This window comes from Ciona intestinalis, unplaced genomic scaffold (assembly GCF_000224145.3).
Source record: "Ciona intestinalis unplaced genomic scaffold, KH HT001109.1, whole genome shotgun sequence".
In the NCBI taxonomy this organism is placed as follows: Eukaryota; Metazoa; Chordata; class Ascidiacea; order Phlebobranchia; family Cionidae; genus Ciona; species Ciona intestinalis.
Genome location: NW_004191430.1, coordinates 10,670 through 38,260, shown reverse-complemented (window position 1 = coordinate 38,260; position 27,591 = coordinate 10,670). Strand labels below are relative to the sequence as shown.

The 27,591-nt window shown below is 34.1% G+C and overlaps 1 protein-coding gene and 2 long non-coding RNA genes across 4 annotated transcripts in view; 2 read left to right on the top strand and 1 right to left on the bottom strand.

Annotated features, from left to right (window-relative positions):
- The first annotated feature begins 310 nt into the window (after nt 1-310).
- Nucleotides 311-27,591, top strand: part of LOC100185194 — a 30,580-nt gene continuing 3,299 nt past the window's right edge. Inside the window, exons 1-10 of one of the 2 annotated variants that reach the window (XM_026840057.1) lie at nt 311-989; nt 2,047-2,216; nt 7,039-7,144; nt 13,757-13,813; nt 17,778-17,931; nt 21,868-21,989; nt 22,551-22,633; nt 24,256-24,382; nt 26,807-26,938; nt 27,009-27,097. In XM_026840057.1, coding sequence (XP_026695858.1) covers nt 765-989; nt 2,047-2,216; nt 7,039-7,144; nt 13,757-13,813; nt 17,778-17,931; nt 21,868-21,989; nt 22,551-22,633; nt 24,256-24,382; nt 26,807-26,938; nt 27,009-27,097 — 1,265 coding nt within the window. In that variant the 5' untranslated portion in view covers nt 311-764. The remainder of the gene's footprint in view (nt 990-2,046; nt 2,217-7,038; nt 7,145-13,756; nt 13,814-17,777; nt 17,932-21,867; nt 21,990-22,550; nt 22,634-24,255; nt 24,383-26,806; nt 26,939-27,008; nt 27,098-27,591) is intronic. The other variant, XM_026840058.1, reaches the window with a different exon arrangement.
- On the top strand, nt 9,602-10,599 carry LOC113475642. Its single transcript, XR_003397397.1, has 2 exons — nt 9,602-9,975; nt 10,035-10,599. It is a non-coding gene; the product is annotated as an uncharacterized LOC113475642 (long non-coding RNA).
- On the bottom strand, nt 10,603-13,174 carry LOC113475643. The gene is made up of 2 exons (XR_003397398.1): nt 11,206-13,174; nt 10,603-11,101 (listed from the first exon to the last, which is right to left on the bottom strand). It is a non-coding gene; the product is annotated as an uncharacterized LOC113475643 (long non-coding RNA).

Sequence of the window (27,591 nt, the reverse complement as noted above, 5' to 3'; positions counted from 1 at the left end):
TGCATTTACCTGCATTTATTAAAGTTTAAACTATTCTTGGTTGCTTGCTTAAAATTATATCGGGAATAAAACAATTATATGAAATACAGAAGCAAATAAACCACAATTGTTTTCTAAAATTTTAATAGTTTATCAAAGGTATTATGACGTAATCATCGTTACATTTTTAATCCACGATGAACGTGCGTAAAACTTTTCATTTGTTTCTACCGATTTAGATACGTCGTTTTAATAAATGTAATATCATTTTAAATTCACCACATAATGGTTCCATGTGACATGATTTGTGACAAAATTAGTATAGTAGGTGTTGGGAAAATGCATTTTTTTTAATGTTTGCACGAACCGTTTCGTCATTTTAGCTATTCGCCGTGTTCTCGCAATGTAACCGATGCGGTTAAAATAGTGCGCACGTTTATGTCGTCAATAATTACGGAACAAAGAAACCAAAGAGTATATTGTCGGCCGAACGTAAGAAAGTTGATTTTAATATAAATAGGATTTATTTCTACTAAAAAAATCCGGGCGTTTTTCGACGATCCGGACGGTGACATTATCACTGAAAAAGGGGTATTTTTACAATCCTGCCTTTAAGTGGGGGCAGACGCGCTAACTAGTCATGGCACCAATCGCATGACTTTTTCGCAAAAAGTATACAGTAGTTGGCAGTTGGACATGAGAAACATCTTGTTGTTAAAGTTTTATGATTTTGATTTTACATCACCCAGCACAGCGTATTAGTTAATTGAATGCTATCAAGTTAAATGGGGTGTGGTTCTAGCCAACAGTCTAGTGTGCAGTTGGCACATACCATTACAGCACATCAATCCATCAGGCAGCAGATAGTTGCACCACATACTAAAGTTTTGACTCAAGAGCTAAATGCTTTTCAACCTTTATCTCTGACAGTAGATCATGAGATTCCACCTATACCTCCACCAACGAACTATAAGAATATAACTTCAACTGATTCTACCAAGAAACAAATGGTATGTAGATACCTAAAAGCATTATAAAGTGTGTTTTATATACCGGCGATATATGATTGTCAGCGATATTGGTTGCACCAGTAATGTCAAGTTTCCTGTTTTGTTTATTACATGTTAGGATTACTTTCAGACAAGTGGTTCCCAAACTTTATCTACTAGTACTCGCGTACCACTTTTTGGTTCATGCAGCGTTCTCGTACCACCTACATAATAAACTACTAAAGGCTCATGATCATAAACAACTAATTTTAAACAGTGAAATAAGAAACCGCTCGCATACATATTTTTTCGACTGGAATTCGCAACACAAACTTGGCACTGGCTTACTCAAAGTTGTGTGTAAAATAGATGTGATTTGTAGAAACCGATCGATATCAATTTTTTCCACCGATACCGATATTTTTAGCTTTTACCGATATTTGACACTATAGCGAAACATGTGAAATGATCAGTATTAATCAAAATTAATACCTGTATTCAAGATACTGCTAGTTAATCTAGAGAAAAATGGTTGGTCATCACTTAGTCTGCATGTTCTTAATAGGTAACTCCAAATATGTTGCTTTTGTACAAAACTAGGTCGCACGTAAAGGCCAAACATACGACACACGTGGACCTTAAGCTGTAACGCACGTGGACGATTAAACAGAGTTACAGGCTGTATTAAACACTGTAAATATTGTAAAAGAAGTAGCACTGCTGTATATTTACAATGTTTTCTTAGCCAAGCAGCATGTTTAATACAAAATAATGGAGTTTTACACCTGAATTTATTGCATCATAATTGCGATTTGTTGAACTGCCAATTCATTACCAAATAATAGCAGTTCACGCGTTAATTATTTGCGTCATAATAGCGATTGTCCCTTTGATTATTTAGCCTGCAGGTGCTTAAAACCTTCGGTACCACAGTTTGGGAAACACTGCTTTAGACCTTAGTTATGTAAATATATATAGATGGTTTATTTAGATGTTCATCAGTTGCAGTTCTAAAGTTAAAGAACAAGAACTTAATTTTTCTGATAATTTTTTCTCTTAACTTTATTTTTAATTGCAGCTTATTACTGAAGAAATGGTGTATGATTTTGAAGCAATAGGTGTGGTAATTAATGCCCATGAGAGAAACAACATAATAGCTATACATGAAGATAAAAATCGACAACTACATGAAATACAAGCAGAAATAATTGCTCTTAAACAAAGATATAAAGAGCTCAAAACAAAAAGGTAAGATTGTTTAGTTGTGCTATTACTTAAACATTAAATCAATGTTATAATTAAGCAGCAAATACAGTAAAGCCGGGTGGACACAACAGAACATTTAGTTTTACGTTTTATTTTTGTGTAAAAACACAGAACTGAAGAAAATGTGAAGGTATAAAATTAAAGTAATGAAACCGAAAACTGTGTACATATAAAACAAAAGTACTACGACTAAAACATGTGTATGTATAAAATAAAAGTAACCATACAAAAAAACTAAGGTAGAAGTATAAGATAGATACCAACACTGAAAAATAATGAACTATAAAAGTTAGCAATTGAAAAATTGAATAACAGTGCTAAAGTATATCAGCATACTGGCGCTGAAAAAGCACTAAGGGGTAATGAAGAAGTGAACAATTAAAGTGCATAGAATGTTAACAGTTACAACGACTCAGTTGTAACTGGTGTAATATCAGAATAGAGTATATTTGTAATTTGCAGTAACTGCAACAATATTTGGTGGTTTGCTCCTCAACTCTGATGCCACGAATGCTGCAAAGTGGTCAAATTTTTCAGTTGCAGATGGGGTACTTAAATTTTCCAATCTATTGCTTGACTTTTGAAGTACATTGAGCATTTGACTTTATGATACAAAGAAGGTTTGTTATTAACAAAGTTATAAATAAGGTCTCATTTACTAACCTGAATTTTAAAACTACTATCAGTTGATTTTTTTGTCGTTACTTAGAAGGCTCTGTTTCAGTGGACATAACTGTTTGTGGGCTATTTGCTGGCTCTGAGTCCAGTAAAAAAGTCATATCACCCTCCAGTTCAACAGCAGGGCTTTCACATTGAGTAATGTTTGTTGCTAAGCTGTGAGCTTCTTCATTAATTAAAAAATTATCTTTGGTTCTGCAAATGGAGTTGCAAATTCAATTGACAGCCAAATGACAGAAATTCTGAAAATACCTTCTGTGTTTTATGCAGCTGTCTAAAAAGTGTAGTTGCTTAAAATAGGACCATGTTTCCGGTGCTTGAGAAGCTGATCCACTTGGTACTTCTGTACTTTTCTTATGTTCTGAACTGCAATTAATTATGAAGACAATTTATACATGGAAAGACTGCTTTAAACAAAACCTTTATACCTGTGCAATTCATTTATTCAGCAACTTCTTTCCATGCACTTTCAGTTTTGTGTTTGTTCTGATATTGGTTGTACAGTAACGGCAAGCGTGAAATTATATTAATTAATTTTCTATTCAAATTTTCATCATCCATATTTTCTAATTACTGTACAGTCTGAAAACAAAGTTCAATTATAGAAAGAAAAGAACACCTGAAAGCATCCAAAGATTTTAATTAATGATTAAAGACACTTCAATTATGTTAACCAATTCTCCATTGCCATGGCACAGCACCAGATGTATTAAAATATTTACATAATTGATCCCTAATGAATCTTGCATCATTGCCATAATAATTGGAGCCAATATCCCTAATTCTATGAAAATTTATAGAATTTGAAACGGTTTGCCTCCAAGAACCTTCCTCACTTTCACCAGAATTTAGACCTACATCTTCTAGTTGTGGTTTGCAACTGCTGAACTTGGCAGAAAGTTATGCAAAACTACACTTGCTTGTACAACGTTTTCTGCAAGATTAGGGCTGCAATGTTATAATAAATTTGCCAATGAACAGCTAAAATTCCAGAAGCATTTTCAACGACCCTGCGTGGCCGACTCAATCTATAGTTAAACATGTTTTTTTGTTGTGGGCAAGAACTTCCCTGAATATGGTTTCATGAGGTACTTCTTAAGAGGACAAGCATCATCCCCAACAACAACATATGGACAAATAAAAGAAGAATTTTTTAACTTGGTCGGAAAAGGAACACCAAGCATACTCTTGTCAAATCTTTTCCTCATTTCTGAGTTTAGAAATACACCCCCATCGCTGTGACGTCCAGAATGGCCAATATCGGCCCGTATAATTCTGTAATGAGCATCACATAATGCCAAAAGGATTATTGAAAAATATCCTTTATAATTGTAGAACTCGGAACCACTGTTTGGTGGGCTGTTTATTCTAATGTGTTTGCCACCAAAACCACCGAGACAGTTGGGAAAGTTCCATATTTGTTCAAAGTCCTCAGCAGTCTTTATCCAATCTTCTGAAATTGGTGGTTTGACATACTTTGGTCCAAGCACATTCCAAATAGCAGAACATGTTTCCTTTAAAATCAATCCAACAGTTGTATGTCCCACTCGAAATGAATAAGAAAGTTGTTTTTGTGGAGATCCAGTTGCCCAAAATTTTAAAAGTATAATTGCTGATTGCAATTAATTACATTAAAGTCAACACATTAAATTATACCTTAGGGTTAAGATTATTCTCTGCTTTGGTCTAAGGGGCTTTCAGAAGTTTGTGTGTTGTTTTTGGATCACTGGAGTTAATTGTTGCAACTGGTCTGGAGTCATTCCGGCATACTGCCAGAATTTTTCCTTATCACTTCCGCTCAGCAATTCATCAACAAGTATGAATTCTGATTAAGTGTCTCTTTCTTTAACATCTCATCAACCCAAACACTTTGCCAGTTATTTAAATCAATTTTATTATATTGCAATTTGAAATTAAGAGTAAAAGGTCCATTTACCTTTTGTTACGGCAGTGTGCATTGGACTTAACGGCCATACTGGCAACTAAGGAACACAAAAACGTTAAAACAAGTGCGGAAAACAAGTCGTGCATGAATACCAATGATAAGAAAAACACAAAAGAACACAAATAGTGGAAAGAAACACATGCAAAACTAAACTAACAGACAATATACAAATACAGTCAACCCCGTTTAATCGACCCACGTTTAATCGGACCACCCGCTTAATCGGACCAGTTTGGCTTGGTCCCGATGTGGTTCAATTAAACGTTGACTGTATTACGTAAACAATAAAACCAGTTCGGGGGTCAATCAATTAAGTGCTAAACCCACAACATTACAAAAATATTAATAAAAGCTATTTTAACTGTAAAACTAATCGGTGATCACTAACCGCTGTTTAACCCACATTTTTTTATCTACTGGCAAAGAATTTTGAAATTACATGGAATTTAGTGGTGCCTAAAGAATGACCGTGTTCAATATTCTGTAACAAGTAATCCCAGAACATACACATTTTGTACTGCTTTATATTGGTCACATATTACTACTGTAAATGTATTTCGACATAGCTAGTTATGTTTCGTTATAATTGCCAATGTCTCTTGCCCAGTATCGCGCGAACTCGAATATTGCGTGCGAATATTTGTTACGCACGTGATAAAATCTATAATTTATATTGATGCTCAACTCGTCAACACAACAGGTTGCTTTCGTGATTGCACTACAGCACATGGGATTCACCGGCGAATAATGCCGTCTGTGAGGTAACACGTGTGTGACGCAAGCAAGTGTGCGGTATATATGTGTAGAAGACGATGCAAGGTTATTGTTTTAACGGTGGAAAAAATGGGGTGTGAGAAAGAAACTGGAAGTCTACCTTCTTTTAACTACGCTTTAACGATGTTATAATTGTCTCCCTTTTATCGTGCGTTTTAATTATTGTAACACGTTGAGTAGAGCCGACCGATATAGATTTATTCAAACATATACTGATATTTTGTAAATTACAGTTACTGAAAACCGAGATTTTAATGCGTCTAAAAACTTGACGAAATAAAACCCAAAAATCTGATATAGCTAATAAAAATCAAACTACAGGCACAATTATTATTAATTAGTTCTTAGTGAACTTGTAACTAATTATTTGGTAATGTGTAATTGTTTTCAAAATACTCTTACATCGGTTCCATTAAACAATATATAAGTATGAATGAGTTTACTTTTATGAACAAATTAGCGCTCTGCAATAAGTGGATAAAAGTGCCAACTCTTAGTAGCTCAACAGCATATGTGACACAAGAGACCGAGAATTTGCTGAAGTCACACTTTGTTGTTGGCGTCACACACGAATCTTCGGGTTCGTGCGAACAGCGTTTCATGGTAACCCGAATCTTTTGTAAATTGGCACATCCCTAGTCTGCAATAAATTGTTTAACGTTCACATGCGTCGTACTTTAGTTCTTACTGGCATGGTAGTTTACCGTTCACAATCATTGTAGTTTGACTTTAACGTAAGTTGTATTTTAACCTTAACCTGGGTCGTAGTATAACCTTCACGTTCATCGTAGTTAGTATATTAATATTCGTCATAAAAACATATTTATAGAATTTTCGCACGAACCAGCTTTGAATATGTTATAGCGCTACGTAATAGCTAATAAATGAAACATTTTTTTCTTCAAAAAAATGGGGGCTTGGGTGTGAAATATTAAAAAGTATGATCAAAACTTGAATCATATAAATATCAAATTTTCAATTTTTTTGCTAAAATACCTACATAGGTACCTGTAGGTCGAAATTAAAGTTTCATTTTTTAGGTACCTATGTAGGTCGTACCTTAGACTTCACTTGCGTCTTATTTATGCGTCAAAGTTTGACCTTTATCGATAAAATATTGGTATCAAATATCCGTAAAATATTGATATCCGTAAAAGCTAAAATGGTCGGTTTCGGTAAAGGTGGAAATAATTGATATGGGTTGGTCTCTAATTGTCACAACAAGAACTGAAAAATTTTGTTTTTTGCATCAACAAACGCCTAACATAACAACAACAAAAAAATTCTTAGGTTTTTTGCCCTAATTTACTAAGGTTAAATGCGCAGCAGTGATTACAAGCGACTTATGAGAGTTTTCTAATCTGTGACTACTGTGTTAAATTTTACCAAAAGTGATCAATTTTTTAGTAAAGAAGAACATGCTGAAGTAGACGACATTAAAAAACTAAAGTCGATGGTCAAGTTTTTCAGCAATCAGGAACAATATGACAGAAAACTTTCAGAGCAAGAAGAGGTTAGTTATTATTGCATTATGAACGAATTGTAGGGAGAGGCCATATCAACTAACTATATAAGAAGGGGTTTGAGGACATTTTGTTGTGTTACTGCGAATGTTCAATATGGCAAGAGGTTTTAAAGCCTTTGCTGGCTCTGTCTTGAACTCAGGTTCGTTTGAACTTTTCTTTACTACACTAAAGAACAGCTCAACCTCGCATGATTAAGTCTGTAGCCTGTAAATTTCCGGCTTTAATATTTTTTATCTTTGAAAGAATAGAAGAATAGACAAAAGTATTTTTAAAAAGCATTTTTATCTTAATCAATATCAAACTTATCTTTTTCGTATATGTATATCGTGTACTTCTACCATAATCATTTCAGTGAATAAAAAAGTTGTGGTCTGTTGTATTCATCAGTAAGGCTCTGGAAAACACTAATTGCTTAACAAAAGAGATTGATTAAACTTTTTTTGAAACAGAAGACATAGTTTGCAATGCACTCAAATTGATCCACCCAATTTTGTTGGAAAGAAAGTTATGTTCTTGTTGGGGACAGGTCTCCTGGACTCTGACTCTTTTTATTTTATTATTGGTACTATTAGTCAAATGCGCAAATCTTTCGAATTGTTTTATGGATTGCAGATTACGGTACAAAAACTAAAATAAAAGAACAATAGTAAATAAGCACGTAAATATAAGAATAGACAATTATTGCAAAAAGATATATTATATACCTGAAAATATTTGGCTATTAACTAATTCTGTTCACTACAGAAGTTCAGCACGAGATCCATTTAAATTTCTGAAGTAAAACTAAACTGAAATTGCCACATAATGAGAAAGAGATTATAAAAGAAAAGAGGCAATGACGTAACAGAAAGAGAGAACTGAAAGATAAATCAATTTAATACATTTTTGGGTAAATAAATAACCACACGTCAATTACAGTTTTCCCTTAAGAATATCCCATAGGTTTTACTCCTGGTAAATCTGACATTAAATTTCATACAAACGATAGTAGTCTTAGGAAATACTTCTCAATATTCAACTTTAGTGCAAGTTCTCATAAAAAGTAGAGAGGTAAAATAATCATAAATTTAAAATATCTTTAATTTTTAAACAGATTTGATTAGTTTGTGAATATATATCACTAATTAAACTAATATATGCTAATTTAACTAGAATCGAAGAAAATACATACCTATATGTCATTGTATTTATTTTAGATAGTATGACTAAAAATTCCACTGTAGTACCCTTACAATACATTTTCAAAGCTACAAAAGCTTGCGAAGCCTAAAATGAAAAATACCCTATGCTAATCGGTATTGGCGCGATAAGAAGGTAACAGCAAAACTTGGGACACAGCTGTAGAAAAGGTGCTAAATGTGTACCTATCCAAAATAGCCGCTGCTTCAGATTGTAAAATATTTTTAGGAATATTGGTAAAATATTTCTGTGTTTCCTCTTTGGAAACTACCGATTTTTTTCCAGCTATTCGCGGTAAAACGGGCAAATCAATTTATAACTGTCCTACATCTACATCTGTTTCAAAGAAATACGCAGCTATATTTTTATTATTCAAGCTACTTAATTCCCAAATCCAATTGTTGGACATATGGTGGTATTTATGGGGCTACCAAATTGGAAGAAGCAGCAATTATGTTCTTGTTTAGGTTTTTGGGTGAATCCATACCAAAAACTAACCATGTAGTTTAAAGATGACATTGATCGTTTTGCTACTAAATCTGTCTTACAAGCATCATGACAAAATTTGGCTTTAAAGCCATTTAACTTTGCCTGAGCGCCACAATACGTTTTGCAATTTCTAGTAATGTTAAACCTACATTCATTGCGTTCTCAGCTTCGTTGCGGTACTTCGCTTAAATGTGCTTCTCAATGCTGCTTATTCCTTTTCTAAAATCTTTCCATCCGCTTTTATTAAAAACCATGGGCTCCATGCGTTAGCATGAACCGATGCTATACATCCTCTCTTGTGCCCAGCAACAGGTGGAACAGCGGTAACTTCCATCAATTACCCTATTTACATGACGGTTTAAGTCAGATTCAAATCCGACTCATTAATCCACTACTCTCGTTTTCAGCGATGAGAAAAAGGCGAATCGGATTGAAGCCAACCGATCCGCAATCCGCTCAGACTAGTGGTTTACGGGTCGGATTTAGGAAACGAGTTAAATTGAACAAGCGAGAATACACTCTATTCGCGGTATTTTAATAGTTTAAGTTTAAGCAGTCGCAAAGATTTTCAGGAGAGATATGTAATTGGTAAATGCTAATGTGCAATGAAATTGGAGTACATTCTACCGGTATGGCAGTGGAAATCGCAGAAATAGATTTTTTAAAGCGTTGTTTTGTTCGGAATTGACCAAAAAGGTAAGTAAAGGATCTCTATAAGCAAGTCTTCTGTGGGCAATTGTCTTAACCGGTAAGTTATTCTAATTTGATACTTTCTGCGAATTTTATATTATTTTCTATTTTTATTACAATTAAACTGTATATATCTGTAGACTACCAGTACCAGTATTTAAATTGCGTTATATTTTAGATTTTGCTTGGCAATTAACAAATGTTTATTACCATGCCTGAGAGAAGAAATGTTGGATATTGCCAAAAAAATAGATAAATATCATTCTTTTCCTCAGGTAGCCTATTTAAAACGTGTTAAATTAGATAGTCTGTGTATATAATTTTAGTAAATTATGTTGCCTTATTTTTAACAGTTATTGGTTGCATCAATGACACCCATATTCCTATAACAGCACCAATTGGTGGGAAGAAAGGCTATACTAACAAGAAAGGATGGAAATCTATGGTTTTGCAACCTTAAGTGGGGAAACTTTACAACAATACTTGCAAAAATTTTTAACTGACAAACATTTATTTTAGGTTTTGTAACATTGATGTTGTTATGTCGAGAAGTGTCCATGATGGAGCAGTTTTTAAATAGTCCGGGTTGTTTAGCTATTTAAACAGTTGGCCGAGGCGAGTAAAAGTTGTACCCCAATTAAAATATAACCTATCATGATATATATTTTGTTATTACGACACCTATTTTGTTAAACGAAGTTGAAATTCCCTTATTATTTTGGGTGACCCGGCATACCCACTACTGCCATCACAGCAGTATTCGTATTTGTGTGTAAAATGCATTTGGTGGCGTATACTAAGTAAGAAAATGTGGAACAAAAAATACTGCCTTTTACCAAAATGTTTTAGATTTTTCTTTCATCTATTATCCTCAGCCATACTCACTTCCACAATTACCTAACGACCCACATTCTGCTGGTAGCCGTGTTAGACAAGCCATTGTAGATTTGCAAACCACTTAGCCTTTTTAACAGTCTATGCGATTTGTAAAATAGTTAACTGTTACCTTCTTTTGGTTTGCAACCCAAGTGTTCTGTTCATTATTATTACCTATTTTGTATTTTGATACTATTACAGCTAACAATAATATGTTTTGTAAGTTAATGAACAGTATGAAAGGTAAGAAATGAATAATATAAAACATTGAGGCACAAGAAGTAAATGAAATAAAAATCAATGAAAGTTATTTAGTAGTACTACTGCCAGCTGCATCTGGAGACATTTGCAAAACAATTGGGGGCTCCTGATTAGGAACCAGTACATTTATGGCTCGACTTGCATTGTTCATATACTGTACCATTATTTCTTAATTTCAGATCCTTGGCACATTCTTTTTTTGTATGCGTCATGAATTCCCTCCTTTTTCCCCTCTAAACATTAAAAAAAACTGTTCAACCTGTTTACAAGTAATATGTAACTCACCACTCTTACAATCAAGCTCTGGTGTTCCAAGTTCTTTTCGTTCAGTAACCAGGCCTTTTTTAATTGCAGCACATATTACATTAACCTACACAAAAAAACACCAACAGATACTCACCATACTCCTGTACCATTGTATCGACCATGATGGATTTTCCTTCCACTGGCTATAGATCAATATATATGTTAAATTAACAAAAATAAACCTCACATTAATGCAATAGCAGTGAAACAAAGTAAACATTTCATTCGGTGCAAATAAATGCCTTACTTTTGTTCTTGGACGACAAGACAGCAATGCATTTAGCTTTCCAAAAAATGGCCACTTAGCAGTTTCTGCTCTAGATTTTGACACATTTTAGTATATTATGATACTGCGCTTAAGGATTCTTCCACTGTACCAATACTTGTTTCCTGTATTATAAAAAAACTTTGCAGTATTGTTGATTTCGCCTTGTCTTCCGTCAGTTTTCTTTAATTATGTTTTTCCTTAAATTAAATCTGTTAAATGCAAGGTCTTCTCTTACATAGGCTACTTTCTTACTAATGATAAAACAAAATCGTTAGTAAAATAGAATTCTGCAAACAATACTTCCCTGTGAGGTTCTGCAACTTATTTATACTTCTCTGTGTCTAGAAATAAACCTGCTACAACTTCTACAATACAGGCTCACCAGGAGTTTAAGGTGGTTAACGACTTCCCATTAAATAACACTGTGGTCGATTTATCACTTATCCCAGTTCCCACTTCCAAATGAAAGCAGAGAGACAATTTAATATCGTTAAAAGCATACTAAAGAGCAACACAATGGGAGGCTCACTATTGTAGTAATCCACTTTAGGGAAAAACATAGTGTGTGGTGATACTAATCTGGGGCGGCATTATGAACACATCTCGCGAAGTTTAGTGTGCTCAGTAGTGAGGTACTTATTCGTTAAACCGCCTTTTTGTATTACGAAGCACTATCTCGCTAACTCAAACTTGGAAAATCACTTGCTATCTAACGCGGAACTCAGACCTAGTTCATAGCTAAATTTTGTATTTGACGCAAAAGTAATACACATAACTAAGTTATGTACGCCTTATTTGCATTGAAAACTTCGAGTAAGCGTTTAAATGTCACAGGGAAAAGGACAGAAATGACAGATGTACAATTATTTTCGGAAAAACGTATGCCAAAGGCGGTGATACAGGAATCTCTTGCACGAAGATTTGAAACCGTAAAGCAGCAGTAAAAGATGCATTTCAGTTGAAGAGCAAATTTTAATATCACTGAAAGTTTTAGCTTCTGGAATTTTTTAAAAATCCATTGTTTCCCAACAAACTGTCATCAGTTTATACGAATTCCAGACAGAAATTTTATCGCACAGTTTCCAGGTTTGGTAGGTACCATCGATGGTACCCATATTCCCTTCATTGCACCAAGTAAAGATGTGCACCTCAACTAAAGCATCCATTTCAACTGCTGTCCACCTTGGGGCCCTTTTTTACGACTTTGCTGCCTTATTCTCTCACTTAAACCCGGCATTGCACGAGGTTTTTGCGAGTCGTCTCAAGCGAGTTTCCTTGCTTGCTATCGTTTTAGCGAGCTTGTTAACTTAACAAGTGAACAAATTTTCATAATGGCGCCCCACACAGTTAAGTTCCGAAGGTCCTAAAAAGCTATGAGATAAGCTGTTCTTGCTAATATCAAAACCGTGTAATCAAACTTACTAAAAACATTTTCAAACAACCCTGCCATAAATTTCCACTTGTCAACTTTCAATCCTATTAAAACGCGCCATGTAAATACGACGTTTTAGCAGATCGGATTTGAAAATCGTGTGGCGTCATCTCAAGTTGGATTGAATTCAAATCCAAAGTAAATGCAGATTGACCCTGAAGGGGCAGGCCCACCTCGGGAATCAAAGCCAGTGTTTGCATTATTGTTCTATGTATTTTTGCCCACTTTACTAGGTCTCTGTATGTAAACAATGGTATGGTTACATACAACATAATTCAATTTACTATATGCGAAAAACTTTGAGGGTTTAGCAGATTTTAATTACTAACATAAGCCAGATTAATAAAATTGTCAAATAATAACCATAAGTGTATTAGACTCTTGTTATTGTTTGTGAGGCTCTTTTCCACCTATCCAATTCCCTAATTCTTGCATTTACTTTTAAACCTCTTGAACAAATTCGAATCTTAATATATTTTTATGCAATATATTATAGTTCTTTAGTTTTAAAACCAAGTTATTAAGTACTTAACATTTATTTTTAACAGTAAGAACGAAAGCAGTATTTTTAAAACAATATTAAATTCTAAAATTATAATTGCTTTCCATTTTTTTTAATTGAACATTAATCTATAAATTGTCCCATTTTAAAAGAAGCTAATTAGCAAATAAATGATAAGCATGACCAGCGTGACAAACCTAAAAAATTGCTATAGCTAGACAAAGTTATGAAGTATGTGTAATGACTATGGATTACGCATCAGGCGTATGTAGTATGCTTTTTAACACAAGTCAAACTTTTATTATCGTTAGACACAACAAAGGAAACACACTTTTAATTAAACTTTTTATATTTAATGGAAATATGTAGTGTACATAAGCGTCAATTTTTAATGAAAGTTCATATTTTTGGGGTGGCAAAACAAACGGTAAAAAACGCCATGTAAACAAAGAAAAAACATTCGCACTTCGCGCATGTGCGTGCACGTGCCTCGCATCTGTGCGTGCTTCGCGCTTGTGCGTGGACGTGTTATCAATATTTTAAGATAAATAATTTTATTACAGATAAATATTTATTTTAGTATGTTTTTTAAGCAGGATTTTGGAAAAGCTCCTTTACCAGTGATAACGTCACCGTCCAGATCGTCGAAAAACGTCTGTATATTTTTAACAGAAACAATCCTATTTATATTAAAATTAAATTTCCTATGTCCGGCGGACAATATACTCTTTGGTTTCTTAGTTCAGTAATTATTGATGACGTAAACGTGCACTCTATTTAACCGCATCGGTTACCCTGCGAGAACACCGCGGATAGATACAATGACGAAACTGTTCTGGCAAACATCAAAAATATGCATTTTCCCAACACTCACTTTACTACATTGGACACAAATCATGTCACATGGAACCTTTATGTAGTGATTTTAAAGTTATATTACATTTATTAAAAAGACGTATCTAAATCATTAGAAACAGATGAAACGTTTTACGCACGTTCATGGTGGATTATAAATGTAACGATGATTCGTCCTAAAACTTTTGACAAATTATTAAAAATTTTAAAAACAATTGTAGTTTATGTGCTTATATAGTTCATATCATTGTTATATTACCGATATAATTTCAAGCCAGCAACCAATATTAGTAACAACTTTAATTGCAGATAAATGGCGATAATGTGAATTTTAATTGATGTAAATATAAGAGTGAGGAGCGATGCTATCAGTAAAAATTGCAACATGATATAGTAAGGTGGGGGAAGATGGGACACTTAAGCACATATTGCCAAATAGTTCCAAAATCAAAATAGATGACGGTTTTACTAATTGACACCAATTTAATAAAATATAATAAAACACACGAGGAGTTATTTAGCGATCCGCACAACAGGTGACATTTTACAAATTTGAAAACACCCAGGATAAGATGGGACAGTTTAAAATCATTGTTAATTTTGATTATTAAGTGTATTTATAAATAGGGATATACGTAAATAACACGAAATAATACTGTTTCTTTGAAAATTAAGTCTAAACATTCTTTTTCTTGCTCTACTGCTATAGATTTAACATGTTAACTATACATTATATTATTGCATAAAAATTGGTATTGTTTGAACAACAATGGGTAATGTTTAAAAATCAATGGATAAATACTGTATCCTACAAATGTATAGGAACTTGTAATAACAGAAAATTGATAATACCTATTGATAAAGTTTTTATTTTTGCTACAAATTAGGTATTACTACTCTGTTTTTGGCACAAGCCACTTCTTATTAATTATCACCAAGTGCAAATGACCAAATTTCGAATATATTTTTAAAATATTATCTTTTTATTATATCAGTATCTTATAGTTGAAAACCCCCTGAGGTATAAATTACTAAATTAAAAGCAAATCTTTCAAAGTTCGGCAATGAAAACATACAAAACTACAATGTGGGGAAAGATGGGAGTCTAAATTGAAATATATTTACATTAGCAGTATTCTGCAACTTGTAGTTAACCTACAGAGTTTAACAGGCTGTGCTAGTTTCTTTGCCATGTAAACTTCATATATATAACGTTAAACCAATATTTTTTTGTTGTTTTTATCTCAAATTAAAGTCATATTGACCCCTGCCTATTTTCTTCATGCTTATATCTCAGTGTTTTTTTACAAAACTAAAACTAGTTTTATTAGACAAAATCAAACTGTACGAAATATTCAAGGTTGTTTTATGAACCTATGAAACTAGTTTAATCGTTTGCACACGCAAACTAAAAAAATTCATTGGCTTTACTATGATTTAGCGAGCATTAAATAATAGCACCTTACTATTTCGGATTTTTTTACCTGTTCAAAATATACTGTTTCTATTTTACATATTTTTTTAATATTTAAAAACAGTAATCAGCTTTGACGGGCGTTTTATAAAGTCTTGATAGTACTGTCGAATAATTCTGTAACCTTATTTTCCTGATTATCATTAAATGGGGGTCCGTAAAAAGAAAATTTAAAAAAAAGTCTCGTCTGACAAAGTGTCCCATCTTTTCCCACCCTACTATAATACAAAGTATCGTCCTGCCTGAGATTGGACAGTGGCCCAAAAACGCCGTTTTTGGGCACCGCGCGAAAATCACAGTTTCATGAATACCGGTTACAAGATATTAATTTAAAACTTGTATAAAACTTGTATACAAACTAAATTCAGCAGCATAACTATAAAAATGACCTGTAACTAAACAGTCTTAAGCTAAACCATAAAATTAAATTTATCCCGAAAGACCCTTTTATAAAAAAAGTTTCCCAAACCCCATAAAGAGTTATTTGTCAATTTTTTGTTTGATTTAGGTAATTTGTGTTTTAACAAATAAAATAATTACCACCTAGAAGGACAATTAGGATGAAAAATAAGCCAAATAAATGTCCTTTTTCCCACAAAAGCTGTTTGAAATAAAATAGATTTTTAGCGGGCTAGGGGCGTTGTCCTTTCTTACCCCAAGTACCCCATTGCTTTTTATTACCCTACTTTACTATATATCATTTTAAAGGTATATTATTTTGTTAGGTCAACAACAAATTTCAGAATACTATTATTATAAAAATCTTTTAATTTTGTGGCCGGTCCCCGCCCTGCTGATAATTTGGACAACCCATTAGTGACATCTAGGTTGGTTCAACTTCCGTTAAGTGTCTTGCTCAAGGACAAACACAAAACAATGGTAACAGCAAACCATATCTCTGGGTTAGAGGCACGCACACTAAGCACTTTGCCTCGCCGCCGGAATAATCAGTTACTACTTACTTTTTTTAAATAATTAGATATTCTTAGTCAACCTTCCAATTTGTATTTTTGATTTGCTAAGCAATACCTGTTTTCCATGGTAGGTAAACTTGACCAGTCCATTGGCGCGACAGCACAGTTGGTAAGCGCGCCTGCCTCGATCCCAGACGTAAAGTGTTCATTGGGTGTATGTGTCCATGCTTTTCGTTGCTTCCATTGTGGCAGTATGTCTCACTGGGCAAGACACGTAACAGCAATTGCTCTGAGCCAGTGGTCACTAATAAGTTGTCCAAATTGTCAGTCTCACATAAAAAAGTAAAAAAAATCCACAAATAATCACTCACAAAGTAACATACTTGGTTACTCGTAAGCTGGTGCGAGGTGTGCGAAAATCTGTGTTATAACGACCGTTGTTTCCCAGCCAGGCGCAGAGAAAGTAAGTTTACACTCATTCATTCATTCACTTTTACAGTACTTGTTAAAAGTACAAATTCAAACTGGAAAGGCTCATTACCTATTGCCAAGGAGTCAGGATCTTTACTAATGTCACTTTCCGATTCATCTGATAAATTACTTTTAAATTACCCGTTTATAAATTATTGTAAACTAAAAAGTTTAAATTAATGTAATTAACTGACAAATTTATTTTAAATTAACTGCCAAATTTAAATAGTGTAATATACTTACACACTTATAATTAAAAAAACTACTGAATATAAATTAAAATTATGCAAAGGCAATACCTAGCGCATATTTCTTAATTTAAAACAAAGAAAAAGCATTATGTAGGTGGTACACAATCGATATTATGATGCAAGAATTCATGTGTGAATCCCAACTATTTTTTTAACAAACATGCTGCTTGGCTAAGCAAAACATCGTGAATATAAAGCAATGTTACTCCTGGTAAAGCTTTATGTTGTTTAATATTGCCTGTATCGCTTTTGGTGGGATAGCATTGCCTGTTTAGCAGCACTATTGTTTATTTGTTTAAATTCTCCCGGTAGCAAAGACAGTTGCATACCATATTTTGTAATAACCTAAAACGTAACTGATAACTCGTAATCCCAGTTTTCCAAAAATACTTGAGTGTTATCTCGCCTATACGTAGAGATAAACTTTTTTATTTTAATACAAATTGCCCCCCTAAAATATGATATTCCATTTCAAAAATAGGATAAATAAATGGGAATCTTTTATTCAAAAACATGAATATGTCTGTATTAATTTGTGTGAATAATACTAAGCAAGATATGATATTAGAAACACTGTAATCGCTTACTAAGTCACAGAGTTTTATTTTATTTTAAGCAATCTTCCAGAAACTATTAAAATCTATTTTAACAGACATACATTCAATCAAAAACTGAACTAGAAGATTGTGAGAATCAATTGAAACTACTGAGTCAACAAAGTTCCAGACTTGATGCAGAAACCACAGAATTGAAACAAAATGTAGACGATCTCCTACAACTTTATGCAAAACAAGATGAAATATTAGGTAGACTACAATTGCTTTTTTTGACCAGCTTATTTCAAACCTAAGGGTATCATCAATTTTATTTGATTGGCATTGATAATATAAACTTATTACCAATATTCATTCATACTCCAAATGATTTTGAAGTGGTGTTGAGCTGTATGCTTTAGTGTAATGATTTACTTGCTTATAGTATAAATATATCATAAATGCGAAGTAATGATAAGAAACAATAAAAAATTATTCAAATCTTTATTTAGTTGGGTGGTTTCCAACCTAGTAGTAATGACTTCCTGAAAGGATATGGGGAAGTTTTAGTAGGGCGCACACGATTTAATGATTGGTTTGATAATTTTATATATGGTTTCCTGTATAGAACTGAGCACCTAAATTAACTGGCAGTTATAACAGACATTTATTGACGAAATCTGATTTATAATATTTTAGAATGTAACTCTTTCATCCGTCTGTACCAACAGAGATATAATATTGAGAAACATGTGCATTGTTCAGCATTGTAATGTTACGTTTTTGAGGTGTTTAGTTCGGGCCAATCAAAGGGCCTGCCTGTCGTAGTCTGCTCTAAACCAAAACCACTGTGTAAATTCGTATCGTTTTAACAAAAGTAAGTATAAAAACCAGACATTCTGAAGTATAAAAGGGGCAATGACTGATAAACGAGTTAACGTACATTGTCACTTATGCAATATAACCACTAAAAAAGAGATGTATCTTGTAAATGAAACCGACTGAAATAACAACAACAAAAGAAGTGAACAGAAGTAAAACAGTGATAAGAAAAACGAATAAAAATGTATGATAAAATCGACAAACTAAACATCGCACTCAACAAAAACTCTAAAACCACACACAATGTGAAAGTAAATAAGCGTGAGTTCGTCCAAAGCCCTCATACCCACAACGAAACAGTAACGAAATACGGAAATCTCACCATAAACAGTATCAGCCTTACGGGTTCACTCAAGGGACTTGGGAAAGATAGACAATTATTGTACCTAGTAGTCCATTTCGTTGCATTAGCATTGGATACATAGCATTGAAACCATATGTCACAATCGTCACTATTACTATTCAATGCCACATGGTATATTGCGCAACGATGTTGCAATCACTCTCAGTACAGTTTTTGTGTAAAGCCTTGTGTATACGTTCCATTTACCTAGCAGTGACTCTAGTCATTCATGAGTTTAGCATAATAAATATGCTTTATTTACTCAGAACTTAAAATAGGTTTCACGCCTTATCGTCTAGTAATTTAATTCTTTTGGTATATTATTACAAACCAAGTTTAGGAGCTGGAAGTTAAGACTGGCAATATCAGAAACAACCAAGAGTTTAGATTTTGGTTGCACAACTGCAATCTAATCATCACATTAACAATTATACAGTTTTCATAGAGTGTAAAATGTACAGTTACACCATCTAGTAGTTGCGCTTGAAAAATATGCCGTGCAACGATAATAAAGGGAACAGATTTCATTTTGCTGGACTGGTAACCCTTTGTAGATTCATCTTTAACTCCTAATAATGTCATCTGTGCTACTTTAGCTAACATTTTATTGAAAGCTTATGTCCTCAATAGGGCTGTGAATTTTCCTATTTTTTGTTTGACCGTTAACCGTTCAGTTTCAACCGGTTAACCGATACGGCTGTAATCGTAATAAAAGCGTCTTGTTTATTGCTTTTCTTTCGCGAATTTAAAGGCAACTTTATGACGTACGTATCGACTATGCTTGTAATACACACGCAAACGTCCTTAAGGTCAAAGTAATGTTTTCCTATTCATATTCAAACCTATTTTAAAGCACCTGCCGGCTAAATAATCAACATGTGAATTCCAATTATGACACAAATAATCCACGTGTGAATTGCTATTATGTCTTAATCAATTGCCAGGTCAAACAATCGCTATTATAATGCAATGTATCCACGTGTGAATGCCTGCTATTTCGTAATAAACATGCTGCTTGGCTGAGGGAAACATTTAAGTTGTGTCTTACGCCAGAACACAAGCTTTTCGTGTAAATAAGACAGATATTGATTTGTGTAAATAAGACAGAAGGGCATACGTTTATGCCCTATGACGTCACAGTTCGGTTAACGACTTAAATTTTTCGTTAGCACCGGTTAACCTTTAACTTTACCACAATCCTAGTCTTTAATGTAAGTGACAAACAAAAGTCTTTGGGATGCCTCAGGAGGAAAGAAAAGCTTTCCAACTAGGGATAGACATGTCTATTATGTATAATATGGTGTCATGTTGTTTTGTATTGTCACTTGTGTGTGTTAAATTGTTATCAAAGACTTCGTTGAGAGGTACATGATGTTTATGTAATATCATGTTTGGTCCAGACTTCCATAAAAATGTTTTGCTTTACCAGTTAGACGCAGAAAATGGCGAAAATGACAAAAATTCAGTATTTTGATCTTAAAATATAATTTTTGCCTTTAAAAATGAACTTCGATGGTGTTGAAAGTAACACTATCGAACTCGCCATCCTTAAATACCCTAACATGGATACCAAGATTGTGTCTCTAGCTTCTCTAGAAGTATTTTTAGTCCAGGACTTAAGTTACAAACCCCGAGCATGGCAGGTTCCAGTCCTTATCTTAAGGAGTCTATGTTACACCATCAAATAAAGCAAAAAATGGCATTTATGCGGAGACAGTGGCAATTGTGACATAACATTACTAGCTATGTCGTAATACACTAATGCAACACATAACAATACAAACCAATATTTCAACTCGCGTATGTTCGGAGAGTGTAGATCAGTGTATGACGGAATATAAAATACCGACAATCTTAAAGCACTATTCAATTTCTGGTAATTCTTGCAAAGAAACCTCAGTGCAGGTACAAACGTGTGTGTTTTTTTTAAATGTAGTTGGTAATCACTGATTGGTTTTATTAAAACAAAGAAAGCAATTCTAGTAGAGTAATAATTTCAATGTTGACCGGACAAAGTTTGTCATGCCTTGTATAAATGACACTATGCCGTATTTATTATAAAAATTCAGTAACTGAACTTTATTTTTACCGCCAAATGCTTAGCTCTGTTACGTATGTGTTAGACTGGGAAATAGTGGCGGTAAAATAATTGCAAACCAGTATCGGCCAGATTTTTTTGCGTCCCTTCACCATTTCCCTACTGTCCCTCCAATTATTTGAGGTAAAAAATAGTTTCCCTTCCTCCACCAGTTTCCCTCTGTCCCTCCACTTATTTGAGGTAAAAAATAGTCCCTCTGTCCTTTCACCAGTTTCCGTCCGTCTCTACACGAGTTTTCCTCTGTCTCTCCACTTTTTTGAGGTAAAAAATAGTTTATCCCTGTCCCTTCACCAGTTTCCCTTCATTCCTACACCAGTTTTCCTCTGTCCCTCAACTTTTTTGTGGTAAAAAATAGTTTTCCTCTGTCCCTTCACCAGTTTCCCTCCACCTGTTCACCAGTTTTCCTCTGTCCCTCCACTTTTTTGAGGTAAAAAATAGTTTCTCCCTGTCCCTTCACCAGTTTTCCTACCGTCCCTCGATTTATTTTGGGTGAAAAATAGTTTCCCTCCGTCCCTCCATTTTGCTACCTTCCCTTCTTTTAGTAATGGTAATTACCCTCCAACCCTCCTTTTAGTGTTGTCTTTTGGTTAAAAAGGTGGCAGAGCAAAACAAGTTAAAAACCTGTGTTAATGATTTCTTAATAAAAATAAATATATGTATATCTATATATATTTAATATCAAGTACTGTCATCGAGTAATACTGCAAGCTACAAACAGACTGATTGTTTTATAAAAAAGCTTCTTTCTTTTTTTACAACTATTTAAAAATATGTTGAATTTTTTTTTCTATAAAAATACATTAATATTTTTTAGTTTTTTTTGTCACTAGAACTTAAAAAATCCATGCTCCCTCATTTATTAATAGGTGGTTAATTGTTTGCACAGAGTTAGCATTTGGTGGTGTTTATGGCAGTAATGAAGAGGATCAATTAGAAGATACACTTGACAAACTGGTAAGAAAAAATCAAAGAATAAGACTCACCATGCAACTTTGGTCTATAGCAAAGGTAAACAAAAAAGCAATATATTTGTTACCAATGTATTCTGTTTCTAGTTTACAAATGTTAAATAATCGTAAAAATAATAACAACTTTTTAGTTTTTCTTTAAAAAATGATAAAAGCATATTCTTATCTCTTATTGTCCGACTGTTAAATTTTTTAATTTAATCTTTTTAAAAAACAACATAAAAAGGACTACATGTTTAAATTGTTTTGGAAGCTCCTTGACCACAACTCCTAAATCTAATAATAATAATATATATACAGATTCTATTTAGTATTACACTGTCAGATAAATTTAAATGCATCATTCAGACATTAAATTTTACTGCCTGACCCAAAGTTTCTTACTAAACACAAACTACTAACAGCCTGGGGTGGTTTTAAACCTACACCATTACACAAACAAATGGAAATTTTTTTGTATTATATTAAAACATGTCTTCTCTTTGTTGTATAGTACGTTTTTATATTTGAAATGACATTATAATTTTGCTTCCTATACAGAAGTATTATGACATTATGTCTAGTGTTATAATATGTTCTATGGTCATTATGCTTGTTACAGAACTTAACAGAAACTGCACAACAGCAGATTGAATTTGCGTGCAAAAGGTGGATGGACATTGCTTTCATACCTGCAAAAGCATCGTATGTATTTCAATTACCATGTGTTTGTTTATACAAGGTTTTTAATTTTTATAATGTTGTTGCAATTAGCATTGGTGACATTTCCAATTTTGTATATGAAAAGAGATACTCAAGTGTGATCTGAAGTCACCACCAAAGTTTAAGGGACATAGGAATGAAAAATAAAAAATTGTATAAGAATAGAGATGCCTAAATGTGACCTAAAGGTACCATCAAAGTTTCTTAAAATAATATATCTTTTAAAAAAAGCGTGAAAAAATCCCGCTGGAGTAAAAAAGTTCGCATGTTTCGACAATGCATGGGATTTTCCCTAAGAAAAAAAACCACTTAACTTTGATCGTTTCTATTTTCTAAAATACTAAAGAAAATTCAAATTTTATTTTGGATTTGGTATAATAAATGCTTCTTCTTTGTGAATATATAAAAAAAAAATAGAAAAATGTAAACTTTATAATGTTTTAATTTTTCGATTAAACCTAACTACATACCAGATTAAGCTGACTCAACAATTTTTCAAATCTAATATTCAACACGAACAACTGACTTTTTATAAACGAAATGTTACAGCAGGTACCAGTAAGACATATTGAACCCTAAAAGCGTTAAATTCAATAATATGAAAAAAGTGCTAAGTCAGCATATTATGTAGCCATGTTTAATCAAAAATTAAAACATAATAAAGTCTATGTTTTACAGTAAACTTTATAAGTATTGCGCTACGGCCAATTTTTTTTTACCCAGCGGATGAATTTGCAGTTTTAAAACTCATTTTTTTTAAGAGCTGTTTCCTATTTTGAAACTTTATTACTACCTTTAAACCACATTGAACATATCTATCAATACACAAATTTTGATTTTTCGTTGGTATGCCGTGCGAAAAAGAGGAAAACAAACGTCGTAAGAAAAAAGTGTCACTCGACTTTGACGGTTTTAAAAGAACACTTTACTACTTCTTCTTTAAAAATATAGTACAATCTACCAGATTATGCTGACCAAGCAAACCTTTATTTTTACCGATCTTTTCCTAAAGAAAATGATACAGCAGGACAGCAGGTACCAATGAGGCAATAATAAACATTTTGTTAATAAAAATAGTTGGAAATAAACTACAGTGAAAAAAGTGCTCACTCGCAACGATAAAATCTAGCCATACACAATCAAAAAATTAAAACATTATGATATTTTACACTTTCTCATTATTCACAAGGAAGAAGCATTTACTGTAACAAATCCCCCCAAAAATTAATTTATTTTCTACTTTTTTATTATTTTTTCTAAATTATTTTTATAACCAGAAACAGTCGAAGTTAAGTAACACTTTTTCTTAAGGAGAATCCCGTGCAATTTTATGGAACGTTTTTTTTATTCCAGCGGTTTAATTTGCGTTTTTTACTTGTATTTTTTTTGTTGTTTTAAAACTTTGTTGATACCTTTAGACCATTTTGACAGTCATATTTTAATTTTTGTTAGAATGCTCTTTCAAGGTAGTCAAGCAATAGGCTATCAATTTAACAAAAGGATAAATTATTTCAAGCACAAAGCACGGGCAGGTATAAACCTCTGTTCTTTTTATAAAGTTTTATTTAACGCTTCGGTTCAAGCAGTATTTACCCAATCCACAGATACCAACTGCTAAAAGTACAGACAATATCAGAAGCCCGTAATTATCTTATAACTGCATCGCGTAATTTGAGTTCTTCCCATCGCTACTTTCATCCTGTGGTACCCCCTTACTGCGATTCTAATGAGGTAACTAAGCTATTTAGTGAGTAATCTGGGTTAAAAACGTTTTATTAGCTTAATTTATATTCTTTATGTATAGCTATGGTCTACTAAAGATACGGCCCTATAAGTCGGTTTTGACTTGTCCAAGCTAACAGCCCTATTGTTTAAAATAATGCCCATTATTACATAGTCTCGCATTGCTTTGCGATTGTTACACAATTCAGAATTGCATTTTTGCTTTGTTTGTCTGTACTGCAGTATGATATTATACATGAAGATAATTATACGAAGATTAAGAAGATAAGTGCAAGAAATTATGACACAGCTTCAGTGGCGCACCCAAACAGAAATAAAGGGGGGGGGGATAGTTCTCAGACGTGTAACGTAGCGTTGTTTAACGGGGGAAGAGTTCGCGGACCTGTAACTTAGCATCGTTTAACGTGGGGCGAGTTTGCTGCCGAGTAATGTAGCGTCGTTTAACGAAGGACGAGTTCGCGGCGGTGTAACATAGCATCTTTTTACGAGGGACGAGTTCGCGGACGTGTAACATAGCATCGTTAACAAGAGACGAGTTCCCGGCCGTGTAACGTAGCGTCGTTTTACGAAGGAAGAGTTCGCGGACGTGTAACGTAGCATCGTTTAACGAGGGACGAGTTCGCTGCTGCGTTATGTAGCGTCGTTTAACGGGGAACGAGTTCACGGACGTGTAACGTAGCATGGTTTAACGAGGGACGAGTTCGCGGACGTTTTAACCAATGAGGGACGAGTTCGCGGCTGCGTAACGTAGCGTCGTTTAACGGGGAACGAGTTCACGGACGTGTAACGTAGCATGGTTTAACGAGGGACGAGTTCGCGGACGTTTAACAAGGGACGAGTTCGCGGCCGTGTAACGTAGCGTCGTTTAACGGGGAACGAGTTCGCGGACGTGTAACGTAGCATCGTTTAACGAGGGACGAGTTCGCGGACGTTTAACAAGGGACGAGTTCGCTGCCGTGTAGCGTAGCGTCGTTTAACGGGGAACGAGTTCACGGACGTGTAACGTAGCATGGTTTAACGAGGGACGAGTTCGCGGACGTTTAACAAGGGACGAGTTCGCTGCCGTGTAGCGTAGCGTCGTTTAACGGGGAACGAGTTCGCGGACGTGTAACGTAGCATGGTTTAACGAGGGACGAGTTCGCGGACGTTTAACAAGGGACGAGTTCGCGGCCGTGTAACGTAGCATGGTTTAAAGGAGGAGAGTTTGCGGACGTGTAATGTAGCGTCGTTTAACGGGGAACGAGTTCACGGATGTGTAACGTAGCATGGTTTAAAGGAGGAGAGTTTGCGGACGTGTAACGTAGCGTCGTTTAACGGGGAACGACTTCGCAGACGTGTAACGTAGCATCGTTTAACGAGGGACGAGTTCGCGGCCGTGTAACGTAGCATCGTTTAACGGGGAACGAGAATTTGTTACCGCCAATTTTACTGTGAAGGATCCTGCTGAATTCAAAAAAATTCTTGACAACAACTCTGTTCGTAAAAATGTTATAATGGAATTTAAAAGCGCCAAAGAACTAAGTATATTTTCTGCGTTTTTACCATTTTTGATTTTGACAAATCTGCGTTTGTCTTATCATTTTCTTTTTTTATATATTCCAATGTTTGCATATTATGAGCTGATTGCTTTTATTATTGTAATACATTAATAAACTTTTTAAAAGTTCAACTTTTGAATTACGTAACAATCGCAAAACAATGCGAGACTATGTGTTAATAATGGAATTAAACAATAGGCCTTTTAGCTCGGACCAGTTAAAGCCGACTTACAGGGCCGTATCTTTAGTAGGCCATGGTATAGGATGTGTACATTCTTTGTGTATAGGATATTGTTGCAGTGGGTGCTCCCGGGCCACTCAACGCTCTGCGTTGTACGTAGTCAGTTCACACCCTAACCCTCTTGTTTAAACGAGTTTATTGGAAGGCTCGCGGTAACTAAATTGAAAGAAATACGGGTAAATACATATACGAACGAAGCACAAAGACAAACATAAATGCGGACATATACCTGAAATAGATTTACGTAGGAGAGCGATAAGTCGCCCAACGACGTCTCTACAAATTACACAATATTGCTAATGCCAACATAAAACACCCTACTAACAAAAGACGAACAAAGTAACACATACCTATTAAATGCAATCCGGCCGCACACAGCAGCACCGTAACCTACATCCACCAATGGTTGTAATAAAAGAAAGAACTAACGCGAAGCCAACGAAAAAAGGTCAAAACACAGAAACAATAAAAATGAAGTATTACGTCACGGGGATAACCTCAAAACAGACTGTACCGCAGTCACAGAGATCTTTCAAACATTTGTCATTTTGTAATCAAAACTTATATACATTTTTGTTGACATCATTATTTATTGCAGTAACTGTGTTCTTGGAAATATTTTATGCTTTTCAGGTTGGAATACTAAATAAAGCTATCACATACATATTTATTGATGGTTTTTCGCGTGAGCGACATGCTCATGCTTATAATGTCTACAGAACCACAGCAGCACGGTCTCGATTACTTGCTAAATGGGCGAATTCGGTTAGTCAATATTGTACTGATGTGTAAAATATTTAATAGTCGAAAATAAAATTCTACTGTGTTGTTACAGGTTATCACTGGTAAAATCAAGAGCGATTTGGAGGCTTCAAATTTGGAAACTAACACATGTCGCAAAGCACTGAGGAAAGAAAGAATAAGATTAATGTCAAACCAAGTAAAAGAACTGACTGGAAAAGTGTTAACCCTGACAGAACATCTGCGAGTACTTACTCTCATAAAAGTGACCATGCAAAAAGGTGTATGTTTTACAATGTTTTTATATGTTCTTCAAGAAGAAGCATTCATTATACCAAATCATAAATAAAATTTTTTTTGGGTATTTTAGAAACTAGAAAAGTTGAGTGAAATTTTTTCTTATGGAAAATCCCATGCATTGTCAAAAAAAGCGATTTTTTTTACTCCAGCGGGTTTTTTTCACACGATTTTTTTAGAAGCCGTATTGTATTGACAAACTTTGATGGTACCTTTAGGTTACATTTGAGCATATCTATCCCTACAAAAATTTTGATTTTTCGTTGGCATGCCCCTTTAAGCGTAGTCCAAGAACACATATGCCAACAATAGCTGCAACATCAAACCTAACATCTGTGCCATGGCATGCAAAGATTCCCGTAACATCTTTCTGTAACATT